This window comes from Ambystoma mexicanum, chromosome 14 (assembly GCF_040938575.1).
Source record: "Ambystoma mexicanum isolate Mex_15411 chromosome 14, UKY_AmexF1_1, whole genome shotgun sequence".
NCBI lineage: Eukaryota > Metazoa > Chordata > Amphibia > Caudata > Ambystomatidae > Ambystoma > Ambystoma mexicanum.
This window is the reverse complement of record NC_090940.1, coordinates 178,380,969-178,404,261: the sequence shown is the minus strand read 5'-3', so window position 1 is coordinate 178,404,261 and position 23,293 is coordinate 178,380,969. Positions and strand designations below refer to the sequence as shown.

Genomic DNA, 23,293 nt, shown 5'->3' with positions numbered 1-23,293 from the left:
GTGAGAACTAATGACACATTAAAATGAAAAAGAAATACTGGCTAACTGGTGCCATGGCTTCCTGCAGGCAATGGCGGCGGGAGGGGGAGCGGGTTGCTGCCTCAAGGAGCAAATTGCAGAACTCGTTGTTGGGGCTATATACTATATTTTCACGTATCCGTAGATTTCACTGAATCCGATTTCACCTACTCAGAAATCTTTGATTTTTTGTTTTCTTTGAATTGGTTAGGTAAATAGGTACATTTTAAAACATAGATGGGGCGGTGAGGGGATAGGATAAGGTAGGGGGGAACTGGGGGGGTGGGATGCATGGGGTCTCCCCTCACATAACAAAAAAAATGTGAAGAAAAAAAACTCAAAGATTTCTCCTTTAGGTGAAGTGGATTCGGTGAAATCACGGATATCCTATTTTCACACCTTACTTTGTGTGTGCTTGATGTCGCCACTGGTGATTACTTCAATGTTTGCTTTTTAAATGATTCATGACCGTGCCACTTTAAGTGAGCCTGGATAAACAGTATAGAAAGACTTGAAGATAATCTAATTGTCCATCTAATCAGATTTGCAGCTCTCTATGGATCAACGTTTACCCGGATTCATCCAGCACTAACAGTGGCTATGTTTTATAAATAACTGACTAGTTAACAGTTTTCACTTTACAATATGCAAAAATGATGGAGCCCCTCAACTGAGAAGGAAGATGGCCAAATCCTCCGTCAGGAGGGTCTACCGTGTACAAATCGGCTTTAGCTCAGTGTACCTTTCGCAGAGTAGAAATATCAGTGTGTGTAGCAGTCTGCACCTGCCCCCAAGTTACTAAATTACTAAGGGCAACCCAGATGTGGAACCCCATGCTCACTGTGCCTTAGAGCGGCTCAGCTTCAGCTCACTGAGGAGGCCCGACTAGGCTGAAACACGTTGGTACTCTTGTTCAGAGGAGGATTGCCAGGCATTTGGGTGCTGCGCTGTTGGTGGGACAAAGACTGATATGCAAAGGGACATTTCTTCTCTGAGAAAGGCACAGTGAGCACAAACCTGGGTTTTGGACACCTCCCACCCTTCCCACCCCCACCCTCAGTGAGAACCAGCCCATAGAAGCAGTGGTCGAAGTGTACGAAAAGAAGTAGTGGAACTATGTTTCCTGCTGGCCTGACCCTGCCCCCCCACAAACCCCATCGCCACGTCCCCTCCCACACACAATCCCCCCCCCCCCAAACACTTGCACCTTCTGTTTAAGGGAACGTTCAGTGCAGTGCACTAAAAGTGAAGGTTTCAACTTCTTCCTAAACTTTTATTTGGAAAAAAAAAACATTTTGGAACGATTACTTTTTAAAATAAAAGTATAGGAGCTGTACAAGGTAATTTTAAAAAGTATAGGAGCACCGCTCCCGACCGCTCCCGCTCACTTCGACTCCTGCATAGAAGATGGTCTTTGGCCATGTTAATTCTCAGAAGAGAGCCTCACACCTGTTTGCATTTTCTTCACTTTAATGAAATATTAGCACCCATGAGGAGCAACCTAGCCAATCACATTGATTGGAACACAGGTAATAACCACTGTTGCTGCACTGTTGTTATGCGCCAACTGAGGAACTTGGTACGCCTCTTTTTTTTTTATTTTGTTATCATGGCTCTGGTGCTTCCTTCTATCATAGGCAACTGCTCCTGAGCATTGGGGATCCATCGGCAGTGGGAAACGAAATGGGGTTATTCTAATTGTGTAAAACGGGGGTCTGCAACCCCAATTGTGTAAGACGGGGGTCTGCAACCTTTGGCTCTACAGGTGTTTTGGACCACAATTCCCATGATCCTCGGCCATGAAGTATGCTGGCTTATTCTAATGGGATTTGTAGTCCAAAATATCTGGAGAGCCAAAGGTTGCATACCAAGATCAACTCATTCCCCTTGGCTGCCATCTTTTTTTAGTGTTTTCAGTGAGGGTGGTATGATCATGCTGCAAGTGTGTTCCGTTCGTTCTTCGGTGCGATCCAGGCTTTGGAGGCGATTTCTGCAGCACATAAATAATCCAAGTCAGGCACCTTACACATTTTATTAAAATGGTCAGTTCTGTGGGATTGCCTTCTTATGGACAGGTAAAAAACATGCAATTTGGCACGGCTGAAATGATATTGAGGGTCGAAAGCAGAGTGCCATTAAAAACAAGCATTGACAATGCCAACAGTTTGCACTTTTGTGTAGGCATGGGAAAGGCACCTGCCAGGCACTGCATAGAGGTATTAACTGCCCATTGATGGTAGCAGGGCAAAATGGTGGGAGTACCTGGGCATCTAATAGCAGGTCCTGATAAATGCCTAATACTTATACACAAGCCAAAATGGTTGGCTTTGGCAATGCTTTTTTTAACAGGACTTCAGTAAAGAACATACATAGTGCTTGTAAATCGAGTGGGTGAAGGCAGATCTGGTTGAGACATTTGTATTACACCAGTAGCACCTTTACAGCTCCAATTAAGTCATTAACTCTAAAAAGACTGGTTAAAAAAATACTGGTAGGCACTTTTTGATGGCATGGCTTGGTAAAGTGAGCTCAAAGAGATCCCAGGGGGCTGTGTTTTGGGCAGGAAGTGGGTGGGAATGGCCATAGGGCTTAGCAGGCATTGGGCAGTCAATGGGTGGGTAAAAAGACAAACAACACCTTCAAGCTTTGTATCCCTCCTCATATGCCATTTCTCCCCAGCTGTACTTTAATGCAATAGTTTTGGCTTTGGCACCACCTAATAGCCAAACATAAAAAGGACTGCTTGTAACCCAAGATACTTTGGAGACGATTAAACAACAAAACAAGAAATAAGTAACCCTGTGAGTCATACAAAATAGGTTCCCCATATTTTCAACCCCTCGAAAACATGATCAATGTTATTGAATACAAGTGACCTAAATTCCTATTTTGAACATGCCTTTATTTCCAACAGAAAAAAAGAGAAACAATGTTTACATTTGAAAAGGTAAAAAACAATGGGGACATTTATAAACATTAAAAAATAGGACACCCCTTCCCCTCCTCTGAAAGCGATGACAGGATTTCTTACTATTACCCAAATGCATGGTACTCAGTTTATTACTCTCGAAATGTCTAAAGGCTCAATCGTCCCCGTCGATTGTCTGCGGCAGGTACATTAGCTCACTGTGCTGATTTATGGGCTTACCAGAAATCGACGCCTTTTACGTCTGTTGTGATCATTAAAATGCGAAGAACGAAAAGAAAAAAAGGTCGTCAATGAACCAGGGGACTGAAAAAAACAGCTAATTTGAGCCAACGGTGCAACTCCCAGCGCATTCCCCGCTCCACTTGCAGTTCCCTGGAAACCAGCAAGGGGTCAGAAAGGGTTAAAGAGAGAGCCGGCTGCACGCCGCCCCTTTAAGAGCACGAGTACTTGACATTAAATTGCAGGAAGGTGGGTTGCGCCGTCTGTGTGGTTTTTTTTAATTCCCTTGCAGGCGTTTTTTTTTTTAGCCTCAGGATTTCTTAACCCTCCACCTTTCACGCTCCTAGCCCAGCAGCGGAGGTTCATAACAATAACAGAGGCTGGCAGAGAGACGGTGCCAGCGAGCCGGGTGGAGGCAGCCGGGCACATGCAAGAGGGGGCCGACGAAGCGTCCGCGGACTGTGCAGAGGGGGGCAGCCTCAAAGGGCCAGTGAAGACTCGGGGGCGCCTACAGCGGGCGGTGGGCAGGAGCCAGGCAAGGATATGGGCACGGTGCCCGGCGCCTGAGTGAGGAGAGGAGAGCGCCATGGAGAGGCGGACGGAGGCTGCCCTAAAGCCGCCCGGGGATGGGCACCTGGGCAGAGGCGCCGCCGCCAGGGGCCCCGCGGAACTCATCCAGAGGGCCCTGGAGTTCAAGGGCCAAGGGGCCGAGTGCTACAAGGAGAAGAAGTTCAGAGAGGCGATCGGCAAGTACCACCGGACCCTGCTGGAGCTGAAGGGGCTGGGGCTGCTGCTGTCGCAGTCTGGGGGCGAGCTGACGGCGGAGCAGAGGCACGCGGTGGAGCGCATCGAAGTGGACTGTTACAACAGCCTGGCAGGTCAGCAGCCAATCTCCTACTCCAGGGGCGGACTGGCCTGGAGGGAACAGGGGGCGCCCCAAGCAGGCCGGTCCATCTCAAAGACCCGTAGAGCTGGGGCAGTGTCAGTCCACCCAGGGTCTGAACGCTGATCCTAGGCAGGGCAGGCCAGTACCTGTGGAAGTCAGTCACGTGGGTGGAATTCCAGAAAGTCCAGTGCTGCTGATCGACCCGCTGGGGTGGCATAATGGCAGTCACTTGCAAGGCCTGTGTCTAGATGATCCCGGCCTGTAGAAGGGCTGGGTCAGAGTCGGTACCCTGTCAGGCAATGGCCGGTGATGGCAAAGAAAACGAATGTCTCTCCTCCAGTCGCAAAAGCCATTTAGAGACGCCTGGAATTCTTGCCACGAGCCTGCCACTGCCCTTTCAGAGGACTGGCCTGTCCGGATGCGCCCCCTACTCCCGCACTGTCCCGTTCCAAAAGTCCACTCCTGGTCCAAAGCGTGCGTGCATTGCGGGGTACGTCGATTTGAGAGTGCCCCCCTGTTACTGTTAATCATGTAATGTTTTCAGCTCGTTTGAATATACTACTGTTTGCCTGCGCCCCTAACAGTTCAATAATGCAGGGGGCGGGGGTTATTATATTGAATATGCTATGAACAAGGACAACAGCCATACCTGTGTAGCCACCCGCTGTTAGCACAGTGCGCACTGCTGTCGAGCGTTCTAAGGGGCACAATGTAAACATGCCCAGCGTGGCTGCGTCACGGGGAATGACGGGGCCACCTGCCTGCGTGTGTCTGTTTTTGATCAGGTTTTCTGTAGCGTCTCAACCGAATGGGTTACCTACCACCTCTGAACTGCACGCTTTAGCCGTGCATTGTGTCAGCCACCATTCTTTTTCGGTTCTATGAAGTAAGGATCTGTGCTTATGGCTACATGCTCCACTGTGCCCCCCCCCCCCCCGCCCCCCGCCCCCCGCCCCCGCGGGATTGGTGCGTGTAAAGTCACGCTGCATGCATGAGGAATGGATCTACGCGAGGCCCCATATAGTGGGTTCACTCCATCAAACACTGGAGACACTCAGTTACACCGTGTGTTCACTCCACGAAACAGTGCACACCCCATCAAACCACAGTTTGCACACTAAACAGTGTGCACGTCACACTCCACTCAACACTGTGCACACCCCATCGGTACACACCACTTCAAAGAAGTGTGTTCACTCCACGAAACAGTGCACACCCCATCAAACCACAGTGTGCACGGCACACTCCACCCAACACTGTGCACACCCCCTTCAGTGCACCCCTTCAAACAAGTGTGTTCCCTCCATTAATAATAATTATTTAGCATTTATATAGCGCTACGAACCCTCAGGTATATGAGCGCTGCTTATTATTACCCACGGTGTGTGGTGCTCATTTATCGACCTCGGAAGGATGAAAGGCGGAGTTTGGCCCTGCCGGGATTCGAACCTGCGTTTGCAGGCTCTGCACGGATGTCAAAGCGAGCGCGCTACTCGCTGCGCCGCATTAAACAGTGTGCGGCCCATCAAATAACAGTATGTACACTTCATGCGACACTGCAGTCGGTGCACACTTGGAAAACCTGTGCAGTGCATACTCCATCAAACCATGTGTGCACCCCATCATGAAACGTTCTGCATTCTCCATTATGCTTTTTTCTGACTGCTGCACACGCTTGTCCAGTGTTTATACGGAAGTCACTGTATGTTTCTAAGGGCTTACGGTTCCTGCAGATAGCCACCCTAGGCCAAGATCACACACTGCTACTTAATGGCGAAACTGAGATTACGAGCACATTGACATTAAGTCTGTCAGACAACTCAGTGGGTTAAGCGCCTACTGCAGAGACCTGAAAATCACAGTTTCGAACCAGGGAGGGCAGGCTTGGCTGCTCTTGACGTCTGTATCCACGTCCTGTTGGGGAGCAGTAACACCTATTGTTTAATACAACTTTACGTTCATAATGTGCCTTGCATATAAATGGCTAGTTTGGTTATTGGGAAACTCCCAATCGTGCACGGTGGTTCCTGGAACGAATTCTTTTTTATCGCTCAACTATAGACCTTGTCTGAAAAATACCCAAGTAATGGCGGGCAGCCAGTGAAAGGCACGAGCTGCCCTCGGCGACGGGTCTTCGGGGGTCGCGAAGAGAAGCGACAAGAGGGATCTCAGCGGGGCAATGCACCGGCTGCGAGTTCGTGTGTAGCTCCGACAGTGGGGGATTTAATTCTAGCGCGAGGGCAGAGCCTTTTCGTCTTTTCAAAGAAGAGAATCTTACTAGGGCAGGGTTTTCCCATGGCCTACCCTTTCCGATCCCGCGCGCACGTGCTGTGCCACCTTCGTGGCCATCACAGGTGCACGAACCCCCACCCCCCACCATTCCTTAGATGATCGGTCTATGATGGTGTGAGGCAGTCGGATTACCCATCAGCCACGCACAGATACAGAGCGGGTCATGAGAGGGTCTGCCTGTCCCGGGCACTTCCCAGTGCGGCCTCCTTACACCTCCTGCATTCTGGGCGGGAGACCTGGCCGAACACGGTCGTCTGCCCCGGTCCACCTTAAATCCCGGTTCCCAGAGCTCCGCCGGTCGCCCGGTCTACCTTAAATGCCGGTTTGATCATCTTCCTTTGCTTGGCGGCCACCGTTGAACTGAGCTCCCTTCACATGAGCACACACTATGATCGCACATGCTGCACCGACCCGCAAAATGCTCCCCTCACTACGAACTCACCCACCAGGGGCGCAGTGAAACCTACATTAAAAGTGCTGATGGGAGGGGCAAACTCAGAGGCTCTGCCCCCACTTTTCTACCGCCACGCCCCCCCCTCCCCCACCCCATGGTCTGGTGTGGGGACCAACTATCAAACAGTATATTTTAAAGCGGAGATTGAGAGGTGATGGAAGTATTTCTTGAAAGTAGCAGCTTTAAAGTTTTACTGCGTTTGTTGAAGTACATTTTTCTGAAGAAAGACAGTTTCGGGGAAAGGCACCATTCTGCCTAACAAAATGCAAGTGCACACATCTAGGGGTTCACCTAGGTTAAAATTTAAGCCGGGGCTAACCCTTCAAATATTGTGAGAGGCCCATGGGTGTAATTTTAGGGAGGGACAGAGGTTGTCCCCCACAGCTTTCATGGCACACCATTTTGTTTCCATTCATTTGGCTGGGGCACCTTTTATTCAGATCTCATGCCCCCCCAACATTTTCAGCAAAGTTACTCCACTGCAGAGGCGCTAACTTCAGAGTCGGTGGAGGAGTGGCAAACTTACTTGTGTTACTGGCATCTAACTTCTTTACTCATTGTAATGAGACTATTCCAGTGCAGCTTCAATGTTACAATCAGTTTGCTCTCTCCTTAAGTCTGAAAACCACCAGTTCTTGCAGATCCTGAAGCTCCTGGAAAGTGTGAAAATGGCAGATGGTGTGCAATGGAAGACTCAATATCATAGCATAACAGGACATAGCAGAGTGTGGGGCAGTACCCTGGATGGCCCAAGCAACTTCAATGGCTGGGAGCAACAGGGGAGAAATCTAATGTTGGTTCTACCACAGTTGCTCCACTATACTAGAATCTCTGGTGTACTGACTGGCTGGTGAGACTATGGCTGCCTGTCAAATCAAGTGATGCAAGACTGTGGGAGGGCCAGTGCAGCAATAATGCAATTCTATGGGACCGTATTGGAGGCACTAGCAGAGGAACACCAGGCTACACCATTTGTCCCTACACATGTTAAAACTGTCCTACTGTAAGGGTGTAAACGTAATCACTTATAGGCCCTCCAATTTTTGCAGTGGAAGTCAGGGTGAGATTACACTTGGCCGGGATCACACACTTAAGATAAACAGTGAAGAAGGGATTTTTACCCTTCTTCCACGCTTTACCTGGAACAAATATTTAAGTTTTGGGTGTCAAGACCGACAATAATACTATCCTATGGAGTTTACTTGCAAAATCCACAAATTGAATAGCAAAGCATCATGACAACATGTAAATCCTTATAGCATCATGTTGAGCCAAAATAATATCAGTGTATCTTTTTTATTTTCCGCATTCTGAATGGAAATCTATGAGATGCCAAAGGCAAAATATTTATTCACCCACTTTATTTTCATCTTAAGACACCCAATAAAATAAGTTGTCATAAACTCACTTAGGTTTGGAGATCCGTCACCAACCTCCAGCCGCTTGTTATGTATGGTTTTAAGAACATTCAATTAAGGACATCAAGGCAAACGTTACTTTTTAGGAAATCAAGCTATTAGACGTTCTGGGTATGAACACCTTTTCAAAGGGTGCTTTATTGTGTTGCTCGCTTTAACTGTCACAGATTTGCAAGGTGGCTGGTGGTCTTTCAGTTGGAAATTCACCATCTTACATAAGAAAGGTTATGCTGCTGATGACAAAAGAAACGTGTTTTGTTGATCGAGTTCATTACGACACTGGCTGCAGAGCCAGGGATGCAGCCTGTGTCTCTCGGGGGCGGGGGGGCTCTGACTCTGGGAAACGGGCAGTGCTTGAACATCCGAGCCGAGCAGATAGTAGATTTGTCTCAGAAAAACAAGATGCGTTCAGAAGCATGTTCCTAATCCATTGAACTGTTAAAGGTCACGGAAGCCCCGCCCCTCAGCTAACATTTGGGTGTGGGGGTGACTTCAGCCCGGTCAGCTCAAAGACGTTGCACGCCTGATGTCCTATTTGTACAAACCCACGTATAAAATGAGCACACAGGCAGAGATCCTCCCTATTGCCAGACCTCGAGAAAACACACACGTCAAACTGTGCACACAAAACAGCACATGCCCCCACTGTTCGCATGCCAAAGGCATATACTCCACAACGAGCAAAGACAAACAAATAGCACCAGTGGCGGCGTCAGGAATCACATTTAAGGGGGGCACAGAGGGGGCCCAAAGACAAAAGTGGGGGGGGCACAGACAAAAGTAGGGGGCTACCTATGAAAGGGAATGTATGACACCACAAGCACTCCTGCAGAGAAGCTTTTGTGCACGCCAACTACCAAACCGCACTGCACCGCCCCTCTCACCAGAATGTAGGCCTAAAACCATTGTCACTAATGACCCATCATTCACAGTTTTGTGCGCTACATTCTGATTGAAGGGGCTGGTCTTGACAGCAGAGGGAACTTAACAGCTCTTCATTGTTGATTGTGGCCCTGTGTGTGTGCCTTGCGGGCAAACACAGCACTGCAGACAGTGCAGAGTGAGTAGCCCAGCTGATGTAGGGGGGCCCTAGGATTTCAGAGGAGGGGCCCAGGCCCCCCTCACAGTAACCCCTCTAGCAACGGCACTGAAAAGCACACATGCAACACAAACGCACACAGGCACCACAATGACTCACTCTAATATGCAATGCGCTCACAAACCATGGTGCCACCACCATGATCACACAAATGGCACACTAGTATGCCCATGGGGATGGCACACACAATGAGCATTAATACCCCCACTATTCCTCTACTATGAACACATAGACGAGCACATATTCCCCCCAAAAGCAGAGAAATACACATACACAAGGAGCACACAGGTAAGTGGTTACAATACTGCCTCCCTATGAGCACACACTGCCCCTACTCCCAAGCACACACAAACATATACACAATGAGCACACAGGTAAGGACTGCCAAGAATGCCTCCATGTGACCATACCCCTCCAAACACACACAAACGCATACACATGGAGCATATAGGTAAAGACCCACAAGACCCCCTCTGTGAGCACACATTGCCCCCCCATAAGAACACACAAATACAATGAGCAGATGGGGAAATACCCACAAGACCCCCTCTGCGAGCACACATTTCCCCACATAAGCTCAAACACACACATACACACTGAGCACATTGGTAAAGACCCACAAGACCCCCTATGTGAGCACACATTACCCCCAAACACACACAAACACATACACAATAGGTACACAGGAAAGATTGCCTCCCTTTGGGCACACAGTGCCGTCGAGCATGAGCACAACCAGATACATAGCATGAAAAGTCCATCAAAGGCTCACATTATTTTCTCAGAATGAGCCGCACAGATGCAGTGCCCTCACCATGAACACGCAGGTGCCCCGCTACGAGCAAACATATGAACACCCAGTGCCATATCCACCACCCTCATGGCGATGCACTGGTTACCTCTTCAAGCACGAATCATGTTCAAGACAGCCTGCCTCACCTACAAAGCAGTCGCAACCAAAGCACCACTCTGCTTCAATTTGAAGCTCTCCATCCCCTGTGTCCAGCGCACCACAAGAAGCCACAACACTCCCAGAGTGGAAACAAATGAACCACAAGAGGGAAAAACTAGGAACCCGGCCATTCCCCGCCACCACTCTATCTCTGGAACAAGTTACCAATGCAGATAATACTGGCCCCGTCCATCCTACGCTTCAGGACGGACCCGACAGCCCCACTCCGTCAAACCCTAATCCCCTGCCAGAGGCCTCCAACGCTACCTCCATATATCCCAGCTCCATTGCTACCCTGGCGCCCTTACTTGCAGCCCGCTGGGCGCGTCCCCTAGATATACAGTGGCTTCAGCACCTTGCTGCTTCTTAGCTAGGTCAGCATTTTATAGATTCCATGCATACATGTAGGCCGCCCACACAAATGCGTACACAATGAGAACACACGGAAAGACGCTCATTATTCCCCCACTATGAGCATACACTGACCCCATAAGCACACACAAACCTAACACCATCAGATTACATACAAACATACGGTGAGCGGACACACATATACACACAGTTCCCGCCACTGTGAGCACGCACACAATGAGCATGCAGACAGAGACACTCGCTGTTCTTCTACTTGAAGGCAGTACACAGACACACACCGTCACCCCACCATGAGCACAACACATTGGCAATAGGCACACAGGCAAAGATCCACATTATTCCCTCACCATCAGCACACAGACAAACTCGCAATACTCCCGACCTTGGGCACACAGGCGCACTCACACAGCACACACAATTAGCCCGACACCATGAAAGCGTGTACGTCCACTCACCATGAAGGCCCCCCATGCACCTGTGCATGCACACACACACACACACACACACACACTTGCACACCACCATTATTAAACCACCATGAACACACACAGTCTATATTGAACACACAAAACCTCTCTCTCGCTCTCTCTTTTTCTGTTTCTGTTTCTCTTTCTTTTTTTCTGGAACTCGTTAGACACAAGCCCTTGTGAATTTCATGTGCCTTGTCTTTTGCTGACTTGATTGTGACTGCCCAAAGTTTTGCAGGGCATTAAAAAACCCTTAAGTGCTAAGGGCGTGTATGTTCGTCCTGACTTCCCACAAAGAATCATTGTAGGCTCCGCCCACTCCTGCACTTAAAAGAACACTCTCTTCTGATTGGCCTACGACTAAGAGCCACTCTTTCCACTTGTGCGCCACAAAGCTCCATGTGGGCTGTGGCTGCAATGAAGGCATGGAAAGCTTCGCTAGTGGCAGGGGCGTTGCTAGGGGGGGGCTAAGAGGGCTATAGCCCCTGATCTTTTGGTTGCAGCCCCGGATAGAATCTCAGGAGCTACAGCCAAAAGACTAGCTAGCCCCCAGTCCCAACAGTTCCGACATCAGCTTAGCCCCGGGTCTTTTCCAGGCCTAGCAACTCCCCTGGCTAGTGGCGGCCGCGAAGCAGAATTCCAAGTGGCCAATAGTGAGCTCTATAAACGCTTACAAACTGTGGCATGCCCTGCAATCCTGGGAGACTTTGACCTCCTGTTGGATTTGCCACCAGAAATCCATGCGACCGAATGTTGAATTTTGGAAACCAACATCAGCGTTGCACAAGGTCCTTTGGGGGCTTCTCATAGATCTAACCTGTTCGATGAGTTGATATTTAGTTTCTGGGGTGAGATCATGAAGGGCAAGTCGTGATAGAGTTCCACAGAATAGTCACAATCGTCTCCCGGCATAGATTAATTCACTGCAAATATTTACATGGGCTTTGGTAGTCACAGGAGGGACTGTACCAAGTGAGCAGAGATCCGGGGAACAATTGTTTGCCAGGTGGGATCAGAGAAGGTGCCTTTTGAAACTTCAGTATCTAACAAAATATTGTGCTAAAATGGTAGCTCTAGAAACCTCTCAATCAAAACGTTGTCTTTTGTTTGCCATTTGTGTTGTAACTACCATATGAATAGGAGGTCTCTGGGACTTTGAATGATTATGGAACTACCATTTTAGCACAGTATTTTATTAGTCCAATTAAAGGTATCAAAATTAGGATTTAGCTTGATTTTGTAACTGGACTAACACGGCACCAAGCCCTTTCTCACACTTCCTCCAGTACGAAATGATCCATCCTGATAGCAAACGGACTGGGTGCTTGGAAGGCAGATTAATACAGACCCCCAAATTGTTGCTACTTGACGTGTGGGAGGATGAGAGTATTGGGCCAGTACCCTACACCTTGGGCGGACTATTTGCAGTTGCAGCCACTAGGAGTATTGTGCCCCAGCAGCGAAGTGGCGACAAACCCAAGGCATAGGCTTATGATATTAGACAGGGCAGTGTATAGACATTGTGATTGCCCCCAGACATGTGTCAAGATGTGGGGACCTGGTGTCAATATTATCAATTGGAATAACCGTAAAGACTGAATCCATTCTTCCTCAAACAATGACACAAAGATGATGATGAACGTCATATATTCTGTAATTTCCCTTATCCTTGAAGATAAACTAAGTTTAGAAAAGTTAATCAAATTGATGTTGTGGGTAGAGAGTAAATTCATTTGGGCTCCAATAAACCTAATTCACACCCGGGGAAGGGCACTCAGCCAATCGGGTGGCTAGAAATGCATGTGAGAACACACAGTGTACCATCCACATCTTCCAGACTCCCTGGTGGTGCCATCTTGATTGTGGGGAGGCAACCAATAGAGCCTCTCCCTGTTGCCTCCCCATGTCCCACCCTCACCCCACCCCCAAAGAGATCCTGCTCCCTTTCCCGACCAACTCCCTCCCCACTTACCTGCTGGACTGGAGCTTTGTGCTCCTCTCCCCCAACCACCAACATGGGAATAGAAAAGGGACCAACTACCTTTTCCTATAGCGGTGACCATCTTGTTTTTTATGGGAGATTAGGCTTGCGCAATACGAGTTGAGCCCATCTCCTGTAAAAATGATCTCATTTGTAACCTATTTGCAACCCAAGCAAACCCTACGGTGCAAATGGCTATCACCCCCTCATCAGGGGTGTGTACATGGCCGGTAATTAATATATCTTTGATCCCACTTAAGAACCCAATCCAGATGACAGACCTTGGTGATTGACCCAGTGCCAAAGCTAACTTTGCTGTCATTCCTGGGGAGATGGCATCTGCAATTCAACGTCATGGAAACAAAATAGCTTAAACAGCGCATTCTTTTATGCTCTTCTAAATTTCTTTGGGCAGGAAAAATAGTGACCAGGAAATTGTGGGCAGTGTGGCGCGAGAGAGGGACGGTCTTGCAGAAGAACCATGCAAATAGTGCAAATAACAAACATTACTAATAAGAAACTGTGCTAGTTGCAAGGTTTCCACCCACTTCTAACCACTGGTGATTGATAATTCACTCTTGTTGATTAAGAAGTGGTTTGCTGTGTGCATTTGTAGAACTGGCAGTCATGCCCAGGGACATGTTACTTGTATGCCTGGCCAGTAGCTTGTAACTTGACATTTTCCACCTAGGTGACTGGGTGCAAAATAATTGCAGCCCGCATGCAACTGTGTGCGGGTGTGATGCAGTGCTGGTCCCCAGAGGCTCCAACCTGAATGAGACACTGGGGGTCATTACGAGTGCGGCAGTAAGGGGTTAACGGTGACGGTAAAGATGTCGGTGCTGTTAACCCCTTACAGCCGCATTACGAGGTCCCTTAGCGGTTCCCGCCGCCCTTAGCAGGAGCCACAAAAAGGACCAGGGAGCTATATAACGGGCCTGTTATTAGCTCCCTCCCCATTCCCATTGAGCCCTATGGGGGCTCGAATGGGAATGGGGATGGGCATTTTGAATGGGGATTTACCGGGCCCTCCAAGGTTGGAATGAACCGGTAAGTCCCTATTCAAGGACCCCGGACACGAGTTTGGAGGCAGCCATGGCGCTAATGGCACCATGGCTACCTCCAAACTCGTAATGACCCCCAATTTCTTCCTCTCATTTTGCTGGACTAAGGGGATAGGATCCTGTGAGGGGTCAGAAATGAGAGACGGACACAAGGTTGTCATGTTTATTTCAAAGATATGTATTAAATGAAAATGGGTTTGAAAAATGTCTCTGTGACCCTATCCTAAAGAGGAAATTCCCTATCTGTAAACCAAAACTAAACAGTCTGTCTGTGTCAGGATGTCAATAACTGAAAACCCACACTTGTGTCCAAAACATCCGATCCCTCGCACTACAAAAAAAAAAAGTGTAAGGACATATCTTCAACTTGATACGAGCAAAAAGTGTTCACAACTGAAGAAAGAATAGCTCCAACAAACATTTTCTCCAAGGTGGAAGCCTTTGGTCCAGTGGTTGGACCCCGTCTCCTAGTTCTTAAGTAGGATGACAAATGGTATAATTTACTAACCATTCCTTTGTGTCTTGCCTTGATTCTCAAGGTTCCTGTTTAGGCAACAAGTTCTGTAACAGTCTTTCTTCAACACCACTTCCTCCTTTGTTTAGAAAACTCTGTCTGTCTTTAACACTTCTGGAAGCTTTGCAAATTGCCTGGTATACTCCCCTGCCAGGTTTCTTTATGCAATGCCAACTGCCTGGTGTACTCTCCTGCCAACACTTCTAACGTGTTTAATTACCTGGTATCTTGCTGTGCCAGGGCTTCTCGTGCGTTCCACCATTTCTCTGTATCACCAATACTGTATGTATTGCTCTTGGCTTGGTATATATGATTGCAGTAAGGTTTGCTCCAGATTTGCCCCAAACTTGCACTTCATGCATCCATAGCTCATTGGTGATCATACTTTGCTTTTTCTGCATTTAAACAATTTTCTCCTAGTGTTAATAATGGTATTATGTTCAAATTGCTGATGGCGCCATCACCGTAACGCCCCGGGGTTCCCACTTGCTTTGGGTAGACTCATTGGTTTTATCCAGCATCTCCGGCTCAGTCATGCTTCTGCAGCATGTTGCTTTCACCTGTTTTCCACACTGGGGTGTTCTTCTGGCTTCCTCCGTGGCTCCCCAGTCACTCCCTGGTTTCTCTTCAGGTGCCAGAAGGGAGAACACCGCCTTCTAGACCTGCCCAGCACCAAGGACCTCTCTCCTGGCTCCCAGCATCTCTACAGCACTTCTGTTTCCGGCTCAGTGTCTCTCCCTCTGATTTGGCAGCCTTCTCTGCTCTGCCACACCGGTACATGATCTCTGTGTTCGTGAGTCTTTGGGCAGGAGCCCACGTCTTCTCCTGCACTACTTCTCTCAATAGTGCGCTTGACGTGGTTAAATGTCCAGAGCACAGGCGCTTTGGAAAAACAACTAGACTGCATGTTGTGTTTCAAGCTATTGGTATTGTGTTCAAACTCCTTCATCCTCCTCGTCCCACTACTTGGGGGGATTCTAGTAGTTGAGGTCCATAGGTGTCATTGGATGCGTATTTGAACAGTTCTCAGTGATTTCAGAAGAAAAAGATATTGTGTTGGAACTTTGGGTGTTTGTGTCATAGGTGGGTGTTTGAACAAAGAAATATGAAAAGGAGGTTTCTTCTTTTACAAGGGGGAACAAGCTGGTGAAAATATGCCATTACAGTCTTGGGTATTAGAAGGTCTTCCTCATGGGAAAGGGGTAGATACTGCATTTCATCCAATGAATTCATGACCTATCCCCACTATAAGCCGTCCCCAGGGTCAGGATCAAGTAGTGACTCACGTCGCCTGGGCACATGGGAGTCGGTCACTGCTGAGGAATGAGTGATGACTCCATTGCATTCATCAGAGTCCTCACTTTGAAACAAGTATTGGTAAAGCCAACAGTTTGGGCTTTTGTGTAGGCATGGGATAGGCATTTGCTAGGTGCTGCTATAATGGTACTACCTGGCCACAAAATGGCAACAGCTGACAAATGGTGTGAGTACCTAGGCACATGATTGGAAGTGTCTTGCAAGGGCCTATTGAATTTTGTGTTTTTAAAAGGAATTTAATGCAAGGACTAGATGTGAGGATGCACATTGCTTAAAAATCAAGTGGCTCAAGGCACATCTATTTAGGACAATTTACATTTCAGATGATCGCTTAGAAATAACAACTGCAGACATATAAAAGACCACAGTTTGATGTTACTGGTCACAAGGGCACGCTCAGTGAGAATCCAGGGGTGTGTGTTTTGGGATATGAGGGTTCAGGTATGGGTGGTAATGGCCATAGGGACTAGCATGGCCATGAGCTGTAAATTGGTGGGTACAAATCTAAACAACACCTATAGGTTGTGTGTCCCTCCTCACATTGCACCCCCCCACCCATATCTGTTCTTTGATGCAATTGCTTGGGCTTTATATGGAGGAGTAAAGTGCTGCATGAGTACCAAAACTAATACAAATAGGAGGTTGACTCCCCCTTCTCACTTTTACTCTGGTGCAACAGCCATGTTGTTAAGCACTGTGCTCTTCTACGTACCTTGGATTCCTCAACTCCAGGACTGTATTTTCAAAATCTGCTTGTATTGCTCAAACCTAATGGTTGCACTTAATTGTCACGTGATGACTGTTGCGCCACATGGTGCTACTTTTGATCTCATTGCTGTTCCCTGTGCCACCATCACTTATGTAGAAAAAATGTATGGGGCAACAATCAAAGCAGGGAATTCTTTTCCTCCCCAATCAAGGGCACCACACCTATAACTCAATTTATCAGATCTTTCACTATCCCTGCTTCTGACTCATCTCACACCACTTTCAGCCTTCACCCCTGTGCAAACAATGAGCCAGGAATTAGGCTGGTGTGCAGAAAGAATACATATTTATTATTTAGTTGACAAAATCCATATAGCAGAAGAATAATCACTAGACACGCCGCCTTACTCTGTGGCACAAACTTCAATACAAACCAGTTGAACACTATTCCCTTTTGATAATAGAATTCACAAAAATCCAAAACTCAACATGTGTATTTGCAGTCCTGCTTGCATGTAAAAAAGACACACAGTCACGCACAATAAACCTAATGTAAAGAATTAAGCAGCACCTTGGACTTGACGGAACAATTTAACCTTACTATACATATTTTTTTGTTTTGTTTATATAGTGCCGGAGCCCGCGGGCATGAAGGCACACAAAGGACACAACATGAAGCACAGGACACATGAGGGGGGGGGGGAATGATTTGACTACCAGATCTAAGTGAACAAGAATGTTTTCATGGGGTTATTTTAAATAACATGCAGCACTTTTCAATTGGCAAAGCACTTTTAATGCTTAGCACCATTCAACTCTGACATCACTGCATGCATTTTATTTCTAATAAGGTTTGAGCACAACCAACTTTTAACAAAAATAATTAAAATATTTAGCATTTATATAGCGCTACGAAACCTCGGGTATCTGAGCGCTGCCTATTACTCACAGTGTGGGTAATAATTAAAATGTAATTAACCTTTTTCCTTTATCACACCTCAGTGAAAAATCTCTCTTCAGTTTGGAGTCTTTCACACTCCAAGTAGACGGTGTGCCTATTCAATCAGTCGTTTCTCTCTGTTTAACTGTGCAAGAGACTTTTTTTGTGCCCCAGCACAAAAGCACAAACCCATATATTCAGTTTACCATTTGTAATCCCTCTGCTTTAAGGCATGATCTGGGGAATGGTGAACAGTAGGGAATTTTGTTTTTACATGCAACTCCTCTGCCCCCGGTTAGAGAATTGTGATGTTGATAAAAAGGATATGTGGTACCAAAATTACTTTATATGACTATACCTTATTCACACTGGGAGATATGTTGTACATTTCAAACTTCCACAAAATCACCCTGTGTCATTTAGCTATATGGAAATAAATTAAATTATTACTTGGTAAGAAAAGGCTAGGCATCTGCTTCCATATGCCACCCAATAGGGGAAGGTATTAATCTAAACAGATCCCTGAAATACTTGTTTCTGTTGGATAAGTTTACTTGCATTGAACATCTCTGGGTTTTGTGCTCAGGGAAAGACACCAAGCCTGCGGAATCATTTCCTGGTAAAGGACGGGGACCTGGTCAGATTTCAACATCAATCCCTCTATTTGCCTCTCTTGGTTATGGATATCCGGCCTCTGTCTCTTTTCCTGGTTTTCCTCTTGCTCCTTCTGTCTGCCAGGCAATGTTGGTAGTCCAGCAGTTTCCACTCAGATCATTTCAGACAACTCTCCCCTAGTTCCCATTGTGCATCTATTTTTAAACCCCTAATCACACCCAAGAATATATAAATTGTCAGGTGTCAGCTGATTACCTCATGGTTCGGATTGGACATCTATTTGTCCTCCCCCTTAATTAAGGCCTCGCCTCTTCCCTCTGATTGGTCCAGAGGTTATTAGGTTCTATTTCTGGGAAGTATAACTTGACCCATCAGCATTAGCATTTCTGCACCCTCCAGTTATGAACTATTTATTTTTTAACTGGTCTAATCATGCCAGACGTAACACATTGCGTCTCATTTCGACATGCAGTTGCAGGTGCGAATGGCAGATTTTTGCATTTTCTTCAAACAGTATTAGAAATATCATGAAATGTTTTTTACTGGCGGATATCTAATTTATTATGCTGACATCTCCCAGAGTCTCCACTCTGTAACTTATTCTGTGGTGCTAGAATCACATTTTAGCAAGTCTGGGCCCAAGGTCAGATCTTTATGAGAGTTATACAATTGGATAGGCCTTTCTATATGCTTTTCAGAAATACTTAAAACATTTTGGTAGGTGTCACAGTTCCCAAGATAATGGCCAAAGTATGATTCCCCATTTAACCCCATGACAATCTCTAATTATATACACATTATGAGTTCCATAAACAGCGCATTTTGTTTCTCCAGCCATCTGTTTCATTGTTTGTTCAGCCTGCAATGAAAAAACACTTAGCATTCTTTCAAAGAGAATGGCCAGACCCTGGGTCTCTTTTTCTCCCGATGCAGATGGGATAACTCCACCTCCTGGCATCATGTGGTGGCCTTCTGTTGCATGTCATCTGCCAGTCAGCCCAGGAAGGGACCACAATTGAATTTTAATTCCATGTATTTTTTTTAGAGTTCACATCCATTAGCTAGGTCTTTTGTTTTCACAATGTGGGTCAATTTACCACCAAAATCTTTGGTCAGGCACAGGCGCTGTCCCTTTCCTGTCTCTGTGAGCTTCAATGAGATTTCCAGATAGAGGGGGATTGCAGATCTTGACACTTGCATCTGATGGAGGAAGGTGAAATGTTCTTGGGCTTCGAATCTCATTGGGAAAGAAAGGTCTTCTGGGCTAAGTACAGCTTTTAGCTAAATTCGTAGGAACAGCACAATGAATCTGCTTTACATCTCGCAGTAAATACAAGACTTCGCTTCATTTTTCCTTGTGCTGCTTCTGTCAGTATTTTTCCATAGGTTAAAAGTCACCACCTCCATTAAAGTGGGCCCTCAAATTACTTCTGTCAATGGAGTTTCCCATTTAAAATTGCTTCCAAGCTTCAGAATGCACAGATTTACATGCTAGCTGTGAAGGGTCAGAAATGAGAGGCAGACACAAAGTTGTAGTATTTTCATTATCAGGAATCTTTATTCAAAGGGTTGGATAAAAAGGCCTTTCTGTCCCTATCCCAACGAGAAGTTCCCTACCTAGGAAACTAAAACTAAAGGTCAGTCTGTGTCAATTGTCATCAAATTTGTAAACCGTCCTTGTGTCCAAAACATACTAATCTGACCCTCACACTAGCAATTAACAACTAAGGGTGCAAGGAAATGTCTCTGGCTTATTATTGGTAAAAAGTGTTCATAATTAAAGCAAGTGGATAAATCCAACAAACAGTATTTTCCAAGGAGAAATCCTTGGATCCAGAGGGTGTTTCCCTTCCCCTGGATATTTAGGTTGGATGGCAAAACGTGTCTCTTTGAAACAACAGTTCCTTGAGCATGGCAAACGTATCTCTCTCAAACAACAATTCCTTTGGTTCTTTATATTAGGTTCAGAAAGTTCTTGTGCAAAAAAATATATGTCCCATACCATTTAGTTCTTCCTAGGTTTCTTTGCACTGAGTTCACACAAAGGATCTTATTCAGATGAGACATTCCTTATAAGGTTTTCTTTAACCTCTTTTGTATCTTGGTGGACTATTTGATGTGCTCCTCCATCAGGAATCCTTCTGTGAGCTCTTCAGGTATCCTGGTGTAGTCCTATGTCAGGTATTTTGGTTTCAACATGATAAGAGTGCCTGGTATACTTTCCTGCTGTGTTTTTTGCAAAGTAAGTTTCTTTCTAAAAATTTAGTGGACCTGCTGGTATACTCTCCTGCTAGGAATCCTTTAGTAGTTTCTTCAGATCCCCTGGTGTACTCTCCTGCCAGGTATCTTCCCACAATTTTAAAGTTCTTATTTAATTTCAAAATGCCTGGTGTTTTTTTAAATATGGTGCTTCCTTTCATCAACTTCTCAGATCCCCTGGCATACTCTCCTGCCAGGTATCTTCCTGCAATGTCTTATACTTCCATATACTTTGAGTGGATTGCCTGGTATACACCCCTGCCAGGAATCCCGTTCTGGGTTCTTGCAGATACCCTTGTATACTTCTCTGCCAGGTATCTTCCCCCCCTAAATGTTCACTGCCTGATGTGCTCCAATCACCAGGACATCTCTGTTCCACTGTCCTTTAGTATAGGATTTGTATAGTGACAACAAGTCATCAGGAACTTAGGAATTATGAAGCGGAAGAATACTGCCTCTTTCCTGAGGGGTTCACCACCTTCCCCTGACAGCCGTCTCCTTCCATGTGATCCTCCCTCATAGTACCACCCCCCAGGGTCAAGATCAGGCAGCGGCTGCTGACCCCTGGCCACATGGAAGGAGATCCTTGCTGGGGAGTCAGTGATGACTCCACTCGATTCATCACATAGCTCTCTGTGTTAGCAAAGCTGCATCTTCAGGTATCAGGCTTTGTCCTTCGCCCAGTGGGTCCATTTAATTACATTTTTCATTTTTCTGAAACCAACATTCAGTTACTTGATAGTTCAGAATTACATGCTGGGCTTGTCTCTGCCAGCAGTGTGTTTTCATATTTCGGCCGCATTTGGGCTTAATTCAGCAAGAGGCAGCTCATTTGGATCTTGGGCGCTGAAAGTGTACCCCACACTTGCCATTGCCCACGAAAGGGGTCAGTGGATCCGAAAGCACATAATCAAAACTCCAACCCTACACATGTGTTCAAATTGACGTGGCAAATATTAAGGGCATCTGAGGAAAGGATGCCGCTTAGAACATTTAAAATGTTCATTATTTTGTAAATACTTATTTTCAGATGCGTAGTTTTTATTTGCCGCGCTTCTGTTGCTTCTAGGTGCTGGTTCTCGGCCAGACTTTACATGACAGTGATTGGAGGGGAAGGGCTGGTGTAAGGGTGGGTGCCCGAAGGGCCATGAGTGTAATTAAAAAAGCACAGAGCCGTTCCTACATGATAATGAGAATTTTCCACATGACTGGTCATGTCTCTCTGACTGAAGGCTGTTCAGTTGTAAGCTGGGGAAGCTTCAGGCTCCCCTCTTTTTCACACTTGTCTGCTACCAGGACCTGACAGCATGCTAGCCTGCCCTCTTGATACTCCCATGGGCAGCAACCAAAATTGATTATTTGACCAATTATAGCTTTAATTTGTTTGTCATTTGTCAGGTGTGCGACGTTCAGCCTTTGTGGTTTTCGGCTCAAGCCACTTATCCGTCGAGTACATCTAATCGGGCATTTATAAGGAGGGCAAGTAAAACGTCTGGTACCGGAAATTCAAAGCATCGATAAAAACACGAGGATTTGCTCAATATTCTGTGTGGGGTCTCTGAAGCACGTTTGCTGTGCCGTCCTGGCAGGCTCCGTGCTGAGTTGTAGCCTTGACTTTAATGGTGCAAACTCGTGTAACATATATGCATCAAATTACATGAGACAGTTTACTTCACTGTCTTGGATGTCCAAGTCTCTGGGGCTTTTTAGCAGTCGCTGAGTGCAGGGGTAGGTCACCAGCTCCTAATGCAGAAGCAGCGCCGGGAGCTGCTTCTGCTGTCGCTCTGGAGCGCTGTAAATCACGGCTAACGCTTTCGGCTGCTTCTGCGCTTCTCCTTTCAAGTCTTGCGAGAACTCTGCGTTGCCGAGTCTCGCGAGTAGTTCTACACGCCCTCAAAATAAGTCACACAGGAAACGCCGCCCACAGAAGACAGCACCCACCAAAGAGGTGGGTGATCAAATGTGCAGAAGGGACAGCTCAGCGGGCCGGGCTGCCGGGCGTGCATTAAAGGGAGGACCGCATTTCAGAACTGTCTGTTTTCTCAAAACCTGTGACTGGGGTTGCGAACAGCCCATGTGCCCACAAACGTCTCGGGAGGATAGCTCGGGGGCAACGTGCTCGCCTTGGAAGCTAGATGACACGGAGCAACACAAGTTCGATCCCCGGGTCCGCGCTTAGAAACCTCTGGGTATTATAAATAATCCATCATATCATAACGTTGTAGTTGCTCAACTTTATGCAAGGGATGTTTAGTGCCCTTGAAACATCTTTGGCTATGGAAGGGGGGAGCATAGTGACCACAGTAGCAACGTGTATTGATTCTAGGGCAGGGGTCTGCAACCTTTGGCTCTCCAGATGTTTTGGACTACAACTACCATCAGCCCAAGCCAGCTAATTCAATGATGAGGGATCATGGGAGTCATAGTACAAAACATCTGGAGAGCTACACATTGTAGACCCCTGCTCTAGAGCCTAAATGACGCTGCTTGCATCTTTCACTCGCCACTTGCTTGTCGGTCCATTAGTACTGGAGGGGTTAGTGCTCAAAAGTGCTTCTGTCTGTGTCACACATGCCAACATTGTCCATTCGGGAGAGACTCTAATGCAGTCCTGGTTTAAACTTTGCATTCTGGGGCTTGTAGTCCTATATTTATCCACTATAAGCACAGCGCTACAAATCACAGAATGCAACATTAAAACCAGGGCTTGAATATCGTCTCCCAAATGGAATGGATAATGTTGGCAATAATGCTATGTTTCCGGGGAAAAGGGATGAGCGGCAGAGGCT

General features: G+C 46.7%; 1 protein-coding gene across 1 annotated transcript in view; it reads left to right on the top strand.

Moving 5' to 3' along the window:
- Nucleotides 1-3,397: 3,397 nt before the first annotated feature.
- TTC9 (tetratricopeptide repeat domain 9) overlaps nt 3,398-23,293 on the top strand; it is a 347,749-nt gene continuing 327,853 nt past the window's right edge. Inside the window, exon 1 of the mRNA XM_069638860.1 lies at nt 3,398-4,044. Within this exon, the coding sequence (XP_069494961.1) occupies nt 3,753-4,044 (292 nt within the window). The 5' untranslated portion in view covers nt 3,398-3,752. The remainder of the gene's footprint in view (nt 4,045-23,293) is intronic.